Source organism: Euprymna scolopes, chromosome 45 (assembly GCF_053919585.1).
Source record: "Euprymna scolopes isolate OS-2025 chromosome 45, ASM5391958v1, whole genome shotgun sequence".
Taxonomy (NCBI): Eukaryota; Metazoa; Mollusca; class Cephalopoda; order Sepiida; family Sepiolidae; genus Euprymna; species Euprymna scolopes.
In genome coordinates, this window is record NC_136526.1 from 38,622,578 (window position 1) to 38,636,470 (window position 13,893).

Here is a 13,893-nt window from a genome sequence, read left to right on the forward strand (position 1 = left end):
AAAGCTTGGTTTTATATGAAAATATAGCTATGCCCGTCGAAGACTTTGTGTTTTGCTGTAATATCGAGTTCATCAGGCTTCTTCTACCGTTCATTTTCTGTTATTTAAACAGTTTATTTGAGAATGCGAACGTTTAAGGCAAGTATCTATTTTTTTTTAATTTTTTCTGTTGTATTTAACTGTTACGCTCACTTACGTTCTTTTTTGGGGGGAGGGGAAGAATTTTTTATTATTAATTTTATTTTATTAAATATTGAATTAAAAAAAAATATTTTTCAAATATTTCTTACGTGCAAAAAAGATATTCATCCGTCGTCAGCATGGCTTAACTTTTAACAAGGATCGAACCAAGTTCAAACAGTAAATGCGGTTTTATTACTTTACGAATTTGTTTTTTTTATTAATTTAGGAACGTGTGCTTTTTATAATTTACAAATTGTTTTTTTATTATTAATTAACGAATTTTCCTTTCTTGGTATTTTTATTTATTTACGAATTTGTGTTTTTTATTAATTTACGAATTTGTGTTAGTTTTTAGTTTTTATTTACGAATTTGTGTTTTTTGTTTCTTTTTAATTTACGAATTTTTGTTTTATTTATAGACCAATTTGTGCTTTTTGTTCTTTTTATTAATTTGCGAATTAGTGTTATTTTGTTTTATTAATTTACGAATTTGTTTTTTTTTAGTTTATTTACGAACTTGTTTTTTCGTTCTTCTAAGAAGGTGTGTTTTTTGTTTTTTATTAATTTACGAATTTGTGTTTTTTTGTTTTTGATTAATTTACGAATTTGTTTTTTTTTTTTGCTTTTCTTATTAATTTTCGAAATTGTGTTTTTTTATTCATTTACGAATTTGTGTTTTTCTTAATTTACGAAATTTGTGTTTTTTTCATTAATTTCCGAATTTGTGATTTTTTTTTTTGTTATTAATTTACGAATTCTTGCTTTGTTTTATTAATTTAAGAATTTGTGTTTTTATTAATTTACGAATTTGTGTTATTTTAATTTACAAATTTGTATATATTTTTTTTTAATTTGTGAATTTGTATCGTTTTTTATTAATTGACGAATTTGTGGTTTTTGTTCTTTTTATTGATTTGCGAATCTGTGTTTTTATTATTATTATTATATTAAATATGAGGATCGAACCCGAACCCTTAAGTCGAAGTTGGAAATTAAAGTGTGAAAAAAAGTGCGACGTTTACCACCGCCCCCACCGCGAAATACTAACGAAAACACGTTTAAATTTTATTAATTATTTAGAATTGGCAGGTGCATGTTTTAATGACTTTATGAGGTCAACTTTAACTGCGGGACAGTATTTTATTTACTGCGGGAACGTTTTTTTATTTTTATTTTCTCAAGGCGTTGTTGGGGAAACCAGCTCTCCATAAAAAGGGATTGTCCAAATTGAATAGTAATTGTCTGATATAAGGAAAATTTCCACATTGATCAAAGGTGATTGCTTTCGGACATTTCCGGTGATCGCGACCGGAAAAATATTTATTTAGCCTTTTGGCCCCGGCCTTGGCATTATCTATTGGCAAGGCATCATTTGGGGTCCGAAAGCGCTTAGGCACCAGAGCCAGTAAGGGGCGGGGTTGAGAAAAAACTGGGTCTTTGCTAAACTAAGCTAGACTTGTATAAAAAAAACTGCAACTACGCTAGAATCACTATCATACTACAAAAACCGCCTACATTCTTACCAAGACCTACTTAAAACAACAGCTCCTCAGCTTACGGGATGGCAGGCGACATTCTTCCTGATTGAAAAAATATTTACAGTGAACCAAACAAAAATGTATATGTACAAAACAAGGAAGGTTTTTTTAATATATTCATATATACTAGCTGTACACGGCCACGCGTTGCTGTGGCTCAGTTTGTTAAAATAGAACACATTCCTCAAGAAAAATTGCATTTTGTTTGTTTATTTACTTTTATTATTTTTTGCAATTTTTTTTATCAATAAAAGTCCCCCCCCCCAGAAATTAATTTTTTACTATAAAATGTTAGGTGAATGTTTTTTTTTCAGGAAAACTTGCACCTTTTTTTAAAAGAAATTTGGCAGTAAACGTGTCTTTTTGAAAACGGAATTTTTATTATAAAAAGAACAGATGAATGCTTTATATGAACATTGTAAATAGTTAGGTGAAAGTAGAGAAAAGATTTTTTTTCAAGAGACTGTACAAATTATTTTTTTTCAACAGATGATAAGAAAAACAGAAAACATACTTCCATCATTAATTATGCAAAAAATAAAGTGGAAAACTTTCTGTTATTAATGTTTGCTAAAAACTTCGCTGAAGTGTTAGCATATGCTGCATCTTAAAAAGTTGGTTCATGCTGACAATTAAATAAAATAAACATCTAAAAATTAGTAACAATAAGTAAAATCATGAATGACGGCTCTTGGGGTCAAGTAAGTAGGAACAACACAATCATTTGTGTAAAATAATTAATATTCGAGAAATTGTAAACAACAAAAAAAATACCTGATACCAAATGCAGTAAAATCCAAGTATCGTTTAAGATAAGTCTACCATTAACCCTAAGTTCAAGTTTCACTCCCAAATTTAGAGTTAGTGATAGTCATAGATTTTTTAAACAATTTTTCATTTGTTATACAATTTTCCATTTGTTAGGTGTGTCAGAAATTTCGTGAAAAATATTGAATAATTCCACCCCGTTTTCAAAGCTTATAAATCATCGAAAAATATAATTCAAACCCTAATTTTTTTCAATTAAAGGAGCAAGGACCAAGGTTTCATTTAAAAAAACAAAAAAAACAAAAAAAAACAACATGTTTAAAAAAAACGTTTTAAACTTCGGACTTTACAGGTAAATTTCTAAAAACACAGCTTTTTTTGTTTTAACTTTGAATATATTATTTATTGATCTTTTATCTCCAATTTGTGATATGTAACACTTTGGTGAGTAAATTAATTATTAACTTTTTAATAGACATTTCAAAATGGGAGGCGTGAATTAATTCGGGCCCCTGTCTTTCCAAGCTTATAACTACTCGAAAAATATAATTAAAACCCTAATTTTTTTTTCAATTAAAGGAGCAATGACCTAGGTTTCATTTAAAAAAAGAAAAACAAAAATAAAATAAAAACAAGGTGTTTTAAAAAAAGGTTTTAAACTTCGGTAAATTTCTAAAAAACACTACTTTTTTGTTTTAACTTTGAATATATTATTTATTGATCTTTTATCTCCAATTTGTGATACATAAAACTTCGGTGAGTAAATTAATTATTTACTTTTTAATAGACATTTCAAAATGGTGGAGGGCTTGAATTAAAAAAAAAACGTTTGTCTAAAATATTATAGTTGGTTTATTGGAAAGAGCATAAAATTTCACATTGACCCTGAAGAAATCGTAAAAATTGAATCAATAGACAAATTTTGATAGATTTTTAAAGTTTAAAAATTGAAAATACTGAGCTCGTAAAATTCAATTAATTTCATTACTGTTTTTTTTTTAATAAAAAATAATAATTCTATTACTTTTTATACAACTTTAATAGTTTATTTTGGAAGTATAATCCATAAAGAAAATAAACAACCCACTTTTAAAAGAGAAATTACGAGTTTTTTAATTTTTTAATTCGCAGTTTCGTGTTAGGGGTGTCAAAAATTCATGCAAAAAAGCCTTCTTACTCCTTAAGCGAAATCGTAAAAATTGAATCAATAGATAAATTTTGATAGATTTTTAAAGTTTAAAAATTGAAAATACTGAGCTCGTAAAATTCAATTAATTTCATTACTGTTTTACTCCTTAAGCGATAAGCGGACATTTGTTTATTATTATTTTTTTTATGTGTAAAATCCACTTTGAACAATTTGGAAATTAGAAAAATAAAAAAAACAAAAAAACTTTGTTTTAGCATGTTAAAATTATTTAGGTTGGTAGATAATTAAATTCTACTGTGGTTGGTATAAGTTTTTTTCTGTTTTTTCTTGCTTTTTACAATTTTTGACCAAGGGGGGTTTGCTTAGATCGTATTTTAAACAAAACTACGGAGGTTGGAATGCCCCCCCAAATGTACTTGGAAAAATTGATTTTATAGCGAGATTTAAGAATGGTTAGCCTAAAAAAGGTGAAAAACAAAACAAATAATCAATAAATAATTGTTACCAAAGGCAATACATGCTACTTCTTTTTTACTTACATGAATGTGTTTATTTTATGTTTTAAAGTATTTTCAAGCACTTTTCTTTATTTTTTAATCTAAAATTGCGGGTGTGTGGGTGCCAAATATCTCCAGATTTTCTAGAATTCCCCGCTAGATTGCAAAAGAAATCTCCAGATCTAGCGGGAAAACAGCTAAATTGGAAACACTGGTCACGTGACGCAAGCGGTGATAAATAATTGTCCATAAAAAATGGCTTATCGGTACAAAGAAAACCACCTATTTATTATAGAAAAATTAAGTATAATGTTATAATTAAAAATATATATATATATATATATATATATATATATATATATATATATATATATATATATATATATATATATAGAAACACGCATGGGTACAGTAAACATATCATACCAAAATGTCGAAGCAATCATTTATTTAGTTATTTAGATTATTAATTACGAACGAACCAAGAGTTACATTTATATATATATATATATATATATATATATATATATATATATATATATATATATAGATGTATGGGAGTGAGATGAAAAGGGAGGGGGGGGCAAACTAGAAAACACCCAAAAAGAAAGAAAAATAAAACAACTAAACAAAATGCTATGGGGAAGAGGTGAAAGCAAGCAGGTCATTCCCTAATGGGGAGTGGGGGACCTAGGGGACAGCACTTCCGCGAAAATAACATAGGGTTGGGTCGTCGGGGATGGACGGAGTCTTCTAAGATATAAAACATAAGGGGCAAAGTAGATCAGGGACAAAGCATTTGGAAGCTCTCCTAGTGCCGATGAAAAATAAAGAGTAGGAACACGATCGACACACATACTTATCCTAGTCTAGGCCCTAATAAAGAACTCATTTTCCACTCTTGGTGGTTACTTTGCCTAACTATGCTCTACCCGAAAAGACTGTGTCTTATCAAAGGGCTAAGTTCCGAAAAAGAGACTCCAATAACCACTAAAGCGGGAGAACGAGCTCAAACTTAGCGCCTCGTCGTGTTGTGCACCCATCTCCTATCAAAGTTTATGCGGTGCAGTCTTTCCCAATCACATCTGATTTTCATTTTAAGTTGATGCTTAAAATAAACAACCAGATCGTGATCCGAAACAGATTGCCCCTCATAAACATAAACCCAGGTCACTAACCTAGCTACAGCTAGGATCGCTAGAAACATCAACCGTTTCTCCCTAGTAAACGGCGGGTCCACATTGTCGACGACATATGCTAAATAAAATGGCACCGAACGCTTGGGGGCGATGCGAGCCGTTACCTTTCTGACATACTCCCAGAGATTCCGAACTCCGCTGCAATGAAAGACCGCATGTTCTCTCATCTCCTCCTCCTCTTCATCATTGCAGCGTGGGCAGGGGGGGGGGATAATAGTATTCTCTATCACTGCACTCCCTGGCTAGTCTGCCAAAGAGTGGCAGCGCGTCCCGGACTAGCCTCCATGTAATCGAAAACTCTGCATTATTTAGAAAGCTACTGGTTGGCGCCCACCTCCACAGCGAAAGAACTTCCCCCCTCGACAGATGCCGCCGCTCCACCAGCGGATCGTTTGCGGTTCCCACCACTAAATCCTCATATAGCCTCCTCATAGACCGTACAAGGTCACTGGACCCCGGGAATACCCTAAGGGCGACTCGGCATTCAGTGAAGAAACACGATTCCCCCACCTGTTTTCAGCGACTTTCATTGGCAGGGGCGGATATGAGCCGCGGAAACGCATGCTCCACGGCTGGTACCCAGTGTGTTTCCTCTAACAGTGTCCGATTTAGGAACGCCAATCTCTCAGCATACTTATGACTCAGGCATTCCTAAGCCTCCCTCACTAAGTTTCTGCATACAGACCTGTCTATGGACATACGGCTTCCTTCCTATCCAAAGGAGTTTGAACAGGAGTCGCTCTGAAGCCTTACAGTGGTCCGCAGGAAGAGGAAGAACAGACAAGCAGTAAATGATTAGCGGAAACACGTACGTTACGTGCACATGCCTCCGCACGACCCTTCAAGGACAATTTCCTCCGAATCCAAGTCCTCACTGACGACGACCTTCGTCTGTACCTCCGACCAATTCTTGTCCAGCTGGAGTCCCGGCATGAACCATACTCCAAGAATCTTAACCGGGCCATCAGTCCAGCCGAACACACCTGGAAGCGAGTTTACCCCAGTCCAGGCGCCCAACCGCAGGCCAATGGACTTGCTGCGATTGATTACGGCCCCTGTGACAACTTCATACTCAGCGATCGCCTCCATCACCGCCTTAATATCAAACCTTCGCCCGGCAAAAACGGTGACATCATCAGCGTACGCGGACACCTTGGCAAATTCTAGTCGCCTCGTCCTTTAACTTGCGAAGGAAGGGTTCCAACGCCAGGACATACAACAGAGGTGACAGCGGGCACCCCTGCCGCACCGACCGAGAGACCCCAAAGGACTCCAACAACCTACCATTAACTTGCACCACTACCGTGGTATCACAATACAGAACGGAGATCCACTTGCGGAAGTCCGGACTAAAGCCGGCAGTTTCTACAACAGATCTAAAGAACCCATGGTCGACCCTATCGAACGCCTTGGACTGATCTAAATTGATCAGCGCGGCTTCCGTGTCGGCTTCTAACCCCTCTATGATCGTGCGCACCAAGTTCAAGTTGTTTTGAATCGATCGACCCTTCACAGCGTAGTTCTGATCCGGCTCGACCAAGTCACCGATAACAACCTGCAGTCAGTTCGCAAGAACGCGGGACAAAATCTTCAACTCTGCGTTAAGCAGAGTGATGGGCCTCTAGTCATCTAGATTCCCCCCGGCATGCCGTTCTCTCTTTTTCAGAAGCATGACCACTATTTTGGTTATCTGCCCAGGGATCGAGCCCTTCGCAAACCAATGGTTAAACACACCCGTCAGAAGGAGCAGAAACATGGGCGACAGCCTAAAGAACATTCGTAGGGAAGACCATCGAGCCCTGGAGAATTGTTTTAGTCAACCTACTTCAACGCAGTAACGACCTCACGCTCCGTAATCATCCCCTCGCAGCTGGCCGCTCGGGCCGCAGTAAGGCGGGGCGAGCCAGCTAAATAGCTGCCAAACTCCTGGGTAGTAGGGTGAAACATTTCATCAAATGTTGCCAAAACCCATTGCAAATCTCTCGTATCGGTATGAGAGTGCGCCCTTCACGGTTTTTCACCTCGCGAATGTACCCATCCGAGCCGCGTCTTAAGGCAGCCCCACGCTCAACAGCGTCAACATTCACGGCTTCGTAAGAGACTCTTTTCAACCTAGCTCTAACTACCTGACCTGCATATCGCTTGCTAGCCAAGCGACTCAGGTCCCCCTTAACGTGAGCTTGTTCTAGGGAATCCCTCTGCCATCCCCCAGGTCAGTCTATCGTCTAGGTGCCTTTTGGTCCGAGCACTAGTTAGTGCCTAATGGTAACCTTAAGGCGAACCTACAATCTACTCCCGGTAACCGCCGCCACTAACTCCCTCTGAATTAATGACGTCAGCTGCTTCCGGAAGTCCTTCGACTCCAACTGGGAGACGTTCAACTTCCAGTAGCCAGCTAACCTAGGCGTATTACCTAATTTCAAACGAGCCAACACGAGTTTATGGTCCGAATGACCTAACCAGTGGAACATGGGACAGGATAGGAAATCTATGTCGCGCCTTCTAATTAACATTCTGTCCAAATATGTGCTCGGACAGACGGCCGAAGTACCTAGCCACGTCCACATCTCCCTCCTGGGGTGATCCAGACGGAACCTGTTGACCAGATCGCACGAGGCCATCAGGTCAGACAGGCTGCTATCACACCACTCCGATCCACTAGCCCCCCCCCCCCCCCCCCGACCTTATCTATATTGGGGTCCAGGACGCCATTCCAGTCCCCCATTAACACAACCCGCTCCGGACCCGAAGAGAGCAACACCTCCACCCGCCGAAAAAAGGAAACCCTCTCGCTGCGGACGTTAAGCTCATAAACTGCCACGATTCAGAACTCGCCGCTTTTAACGGCAGCATCGACCACGACCAACCTCCCATGAGCATAAGTGTGAACAACGATAACCGCCGCAGACAGGGTGCGGCTCACTAGAACAGAAACCCCACCGCTACAGAAACTGCCGTATGCTGAATAAACGTCAAAGTCGTTCACCATCACACTACAGTCCCCGTCCCCCAAAAAGTGGGTCTCCTGTAATGCAACTAAGTCTACCTCAAAGGCCACGAGATCGCTCAACATGCGAGCAGCCTTGCTTCGGGATCTCATGCCCCTCATATTCAAACTAACTAGGTTTAAGCTCGCGGCCATGATTCCCTAACTAGTAGTATTCGTCTAGGATGGGTCTGAAATCTTTGGAGGTAAGGCCGTCAAAGGTCTGACTGAGACTGCCCGTGAGCAGGTCGGACGTAAGCCGTCCGTCTCGAGCCAGGCCCCCAACGCCCAGGGGGAACGTCATTTTAATGGCCCTATAAAAGGATGGGTGAACATAAACTGGGACCTTCCCTTCACATTTTTGGGCAATTTGCCCTAATGATGGGTGATCTCCGTTAATGATACAATCCCTTGTACGCTGTCTTGCCGGCCTCCAACATCCTCCACAAGGCCTTGCAACGCCCTCCCCTATTTGCTCTAAAAATGTGATCAAATGCGGAGCATCAGAGAAGTTTCTGGGATAGTCGACCTCCTTTCCGTCGACCTTGGAGAGATCTTCGAGGCTTTTTAATAACATTTTTTATCTCCCATTTAGGTTGCCGATCACATGGTCTGTACTTGCGTCGCAGAGTCGCTCTCCCGGCCAGAATGGGAAATTTCCTCGTTTTTTCCTCTCTGAGGGGTGCCGCCTGTTGCTAGTCCTTCTTTTTCACTGCTACTTCCGCCTCTGCGACCGAAGCTTCGCATTGCTCCTTTTCTTTTGGTGCGTTGAATAGGGAAGGGGTTAGTTGAGCTTCCTCGTGGGGATCTTTGTTGGAGGTTCAATAATCTTGTCATTGCTGACTTCCGGGACTGTTTTTTCCTGGTCTGTTTCTTCCGGAACCATTTCTACCAAGACTGTCTCTACCGGGGCTAGCTCATTTCTCTCTCTTTTCTTCACTTATTTTGTCTTCCTGTCTACCTCTTCGCCCTCAGACTCCGAAGAGCTCACCCTCAGTTTCCTTTTTGTCGCCACCACCGCTCCTCTTGCTGTTGCTTGAGGAGCTGTTGTTTCGTGCTTCTTTGTTTTTCTGGAGACTACTTTGCTCCAGATGACGGCGTTGCTTCCTTCGTCTTCCTTCTTCTTCTCTTCCGCCTCCGATTTATTCGTTTCTCCCTGTTCCTGCTTCTTTGGTTCCTTCTTCTGGGGGCAGAAACGAGACATGTGCCCCGGTTTTTGGCAGAAGCGGCCAGAAAAATACCGTCAGAATTAGTGTCGCTTTTATTATACGAAAAAGCCTAATCCACATGCGGCGAGCGAAAAATGTTGAATATTTATCTTTTCAAAGTCGAGCAAATTAAATAGACAGGCGACCTCCGTTGTTAACTAACAGATATTATGATTTATATGTGATATAAAAAGTTTTAAGAAGTTGTGAGCCGACCGACAGCTTCTCAGAAAAAAGCCTTTTACATACATACACAAAAAGCGAACATATATACATACACACATACATACATACACACATTTTCGCTTTTATACTCGTAGATTTACGAATTTGTGTTTTTTATTAATTTACGAATTTGTGTTTTTTTTTATTAATTTACGAATGTGTTATTTGTTTTTATTACTTTACAAATTTATATGATTTTTTTCCGGCTTTCTTGCAGGGTGGATATTTCTACAGGATGAGTCTGTTTTTCTGGGAGGATGTTGTCGATCCTAAGAGAAGCGAACTTTGGTTTTTTTCATCACGCAAAAGCATCGACGCGGCCATTGCAACCGATGAAAAAGTATACTTCATCATGGGAAACAAGTAAGTTTCTACCGATGTACAAGTTTATCTGGACCCTCATATATATATATATATATATATATATATATATATATATATATATATATGCGAACACTCTAGATTGTCATTATACTAACCCGCATTTGACATTCAATAGTTCTGAATTCCCTTTCTTCTCATGGCAATGTTTAGTGACCTTGAAGTAGAGGCTCAGCAATTGGAGCAAAAGTCTACGTCGTAGCTGGGTTCGAATCTCATGACCGGTAGGAATTCTAACCCAACACTGATAATTGCGTAAGCATGAAACAATGTTGGTCATCCGTACCTTAAAATTTATCAGACGTCACTTCCGTCGACTGGCTTTGTTACTAAGAAGTGCGACTCTTAACGAAAGCTAGTATTACATAAAGCACTATATAAATAAATGTGTGTTTATTTTACATAATATTGCCTGGTTATTTGGCTTATAAACGTATTTCAATTTCATACGTATTTCATTGTGTGTGCATATATATTTGGATTGAGCACGTTTTTTTTTCACCCGACGCCCATTTAAGCAATTAATTAGCAACTATTTATTTGTTTGCAAACAAATGATGGTTTGAGTACTGTCTGCGACGGGCGGGTGTGGATTTTATACACACTCGAGTAGAAATATTTACGTGGTCTGATGGTGAAAACTGTCAACTGTCAACGGTTCGATCCACGGCTGGGGAAAAGTGTATGTCTAGCTGCACTGATGGCTTTAAAATAAGGAATTACATTGCTTAGTATCTTTAGAAAAAAAAAACCCAACTTATTTGCGTAAAAATTCAAATTCGATATTCGTTTTCAGCATTTGTAAAAGTCGTAATTTTAAATGCGATATTCGGTTTCAGCATTTGTAAAAGTCGTAATTTTAAATGCGATATTCGTTTTCAGCATTTGTAAAGGTCGTAATTTTAAATGCGATATTCGTTTTCAGCATTTGTAAAAATCGTAATTTTAAATGCGATATTCGTTTTCAGCATTTGTAAAAGTCGTAATTTTAAATGCGATATTCGTTTTCAGCATTTGTAAAAGTCGTAATTTTAAATGCGATATTCGGTTTCAGCATTTGTAAAAGTCGTAATTTTAAATGCGATATTCGTTTTCAGCATTTGTAAAAGTCGTAATTTTAAATGCGATATTCGGTTTCAGCATTTGTAAAAGTCGTAATTTTAAATGCGATATTCGTTTTCAGCATTTGTAAAAGTCGTAATTTTAAATGCGATATTCGTTTTCAGCATTTGTAAAAGTCGTAATTTTAAATGCGATATTCGTTTTCAGCATTTGTAAAAGTCGTAATTTTAAATGCGATATTCGTTTTCAGCATTTGTAAAAGTCGTAATTTTAAATGCGATATTCGTTTTCAGCATTTGTAAAAGTCGTAATTTTGAATGCGATATTCGTTTTCAGCATTTGTAAAAGTCGTAATTTTGAATGCGATATTCGTTTTCAGCATTTGTAAAAGTCGTAATTTTAAATGCGATATTCGTTTTCAGCATTTGTAAAAGTCGTAACTTTAAATGCGATATTCGGTTTCAGCATTTGTAAAAGACGTAATTTTAAATGCGATATTCGGTTTCAGCATTTGTAAAAGTCGTAATTTTAAATGCGATATTCGTTTTCAGCATTTGTAAAAGTCGTAATTTTAAATGCGATATTCGGTTTCAGCATTTGTAAAAGTCGTAATTTTAAATGCGATATTCGTTTTCAGCATTTGTAAAAGTCGTAATTTTAAATGCGATATTCGTTTTCAGCATTTGTAAAAGTCGTAATTTTAAATGCGATATTCGTTTTCAGCATTTGTAAAAGTCGTAATTTTAAATGCGATATTCGTTTTCAGCATTTGTAAAAGTCGTAATTTTAAATGCGATATTCGTTTTCAGCATTTGTAAAAGTCGTAATTTTAAATGCGATATTCGTTTTCAGCATTTGTAAAAGTCGTAATTTTGAATGCGATATTCGGTTTCAGTATCTGTAAAAGTCGTAATCTTAAAAGAAAATGTTTAGGTGGAAAACAATAAAAATTTACTAAAACTTTTATTTTTATATTTGTTTTTTTTTTAAGGCTACATTATATAACGTGTTGGTCATCTGTACCTTACAATTTATCGGACGTCATTTTCCCCGACCGACTTTGTAAAAAAAGAAGTGCTATTCTTAAGGAAAGCTAGTATTACATAAAGCACTATATAAGTTTTCCCCAGTTTTATAGGCTAAAAATCTATTGTTTTCATAATCTTCAAAGTATTTTTAAACATTTGAAAGTAATTTTAAGGTTTTTAAACTGCCAATTACGGAATCTAATGCAATAAAAAGACATAAAATAGTTTAAATCTTTAAAAACTAAAGCAAATCAGGAAAAGTAACAGTTATTGCGTTTGGTAGCAGCTACAGCGAGAAATTAAACGGAACTGAAATAGGATTTACCAGTTAAATAGTTTTCATTTCTTTATTTTTCCTTACTCTGAGATGTCATTTTTATTGCCTTTGGTAACAGTTACTTATTGTAGGATTTTTTATTATATTGCATTTTTTAAAAAAATAGATGTTATTACCTGTTGATAATACATTGGTTTCTTTTTATTAACACGGTTTCACCAACTGGGCAAGCTGATCTGGGTGTTATATATATATATATATATATATATATATATATATATATATATATATATATATATATATATATATATATATATATATACTAGCATGAGTACCCAGCGTTGCCTGGATTTACATGCAGTTCCGTTTGGAACACACCTGCTACACTAAATATTTTCATCATCGGTAACATGGATACCCTCACAACAATTCCATAAATAAAAGAACCGATAAAAACATGTAAATTTAATCGTTCCTTAAAAGAAGAAGTACCTGATACCCTCTCCATTAGATATTTCGGCAGAATGGATACAGATAGAAGAAACTATTTCCTGGATATTGAGTACTATAAATACCCACCCTAAAAATAAATAATTAAAAATAAATCATTAGAACTTTTGTTTCACTAAAGATAACAGCGAATGCCCGCGTGATCGTAAAAATAAATAAATAAATAAAAATAACCAAGTAGATAGAACTCCTAAAAAGGTGAAGATCTATCAACAATTAATTTCAAAACAAATTTTTCATCATTTTATGCTTCTAATGTAATCTCTCTCCAAAATAACAAAAATGAATTTGTCATATGTTGGGGTTCATTTTGTTTATAAAAGTGTAAGGCGAAAGTACAGAATGATGTCATAAAAATTAATTAAATTTATAATTATTTTATGTTTCAAATGTAATTCCCACGCCCACCAAACAAAAAAAATGTATTTGTCATGTTTTGCCCCATCCATCTCGATCGCTAAATTTGAAAAAAAAAATGCTAGAGATGATATATCTCGTTGAATGCTTTGTGGCCAAAAATGGTGTTCATTTTTACGTTAAATTTATATAGAAAAGTGATCCCCCACTTTAAAATGTTAATTTTCTTTTTTTCGAAATTACTTCTTTCATATTATTTATAAAGATTGTTTAAACGTATTAGGGCCCAAAAAAAGTAGGTCCTAATTTTTTTAGGGGTTAAAAGACACTGAGTCCCGTCGTAAAATTTACCTTTTTTTAATTAGAAATTAAAGTTTGTAATCGATGAGATTAACGTGAAAAAAAAAGAAAGAAAAGTTTAAATTGTGGAATTCAGAGGGGGGCAGTAGATCCTATTTTTTTAGGTATTAAACAACGATGGGTCACATCGTAAAATTTGCGATTTCTGTATAGCTGTTTAAAGA

The 13,893-nt window shown here is 36.3% G+C and overlaps 1 protein-coding gene across 6 annotated transcripts in view; it reads left to right on the forward strand.

Annotated features, from left to right (window-relative positions):
- LOC145269466 (uncharacterized) overlaps positions 1 to 13,893 on the forward strand; it is an 89,360-nt gene that overhangs the window by 60,186 nt on the left and 15,281 nt on the right. For all 6 annotated transcript variants that reach the window (XM_080125172.1, XM_080125169.1, XM_080125171.1 and 3 more), the window contains one exon: positions 9,972 to 10,117. In XM_080125172.1, the coding sequence (XP_079981298.1) occupies positions 9,972 to 10,117 (146 nt within the window). The remainder of the gene's footprint in view (positions 1 to 9,971; positions 10,118 to 13,893) is intronic.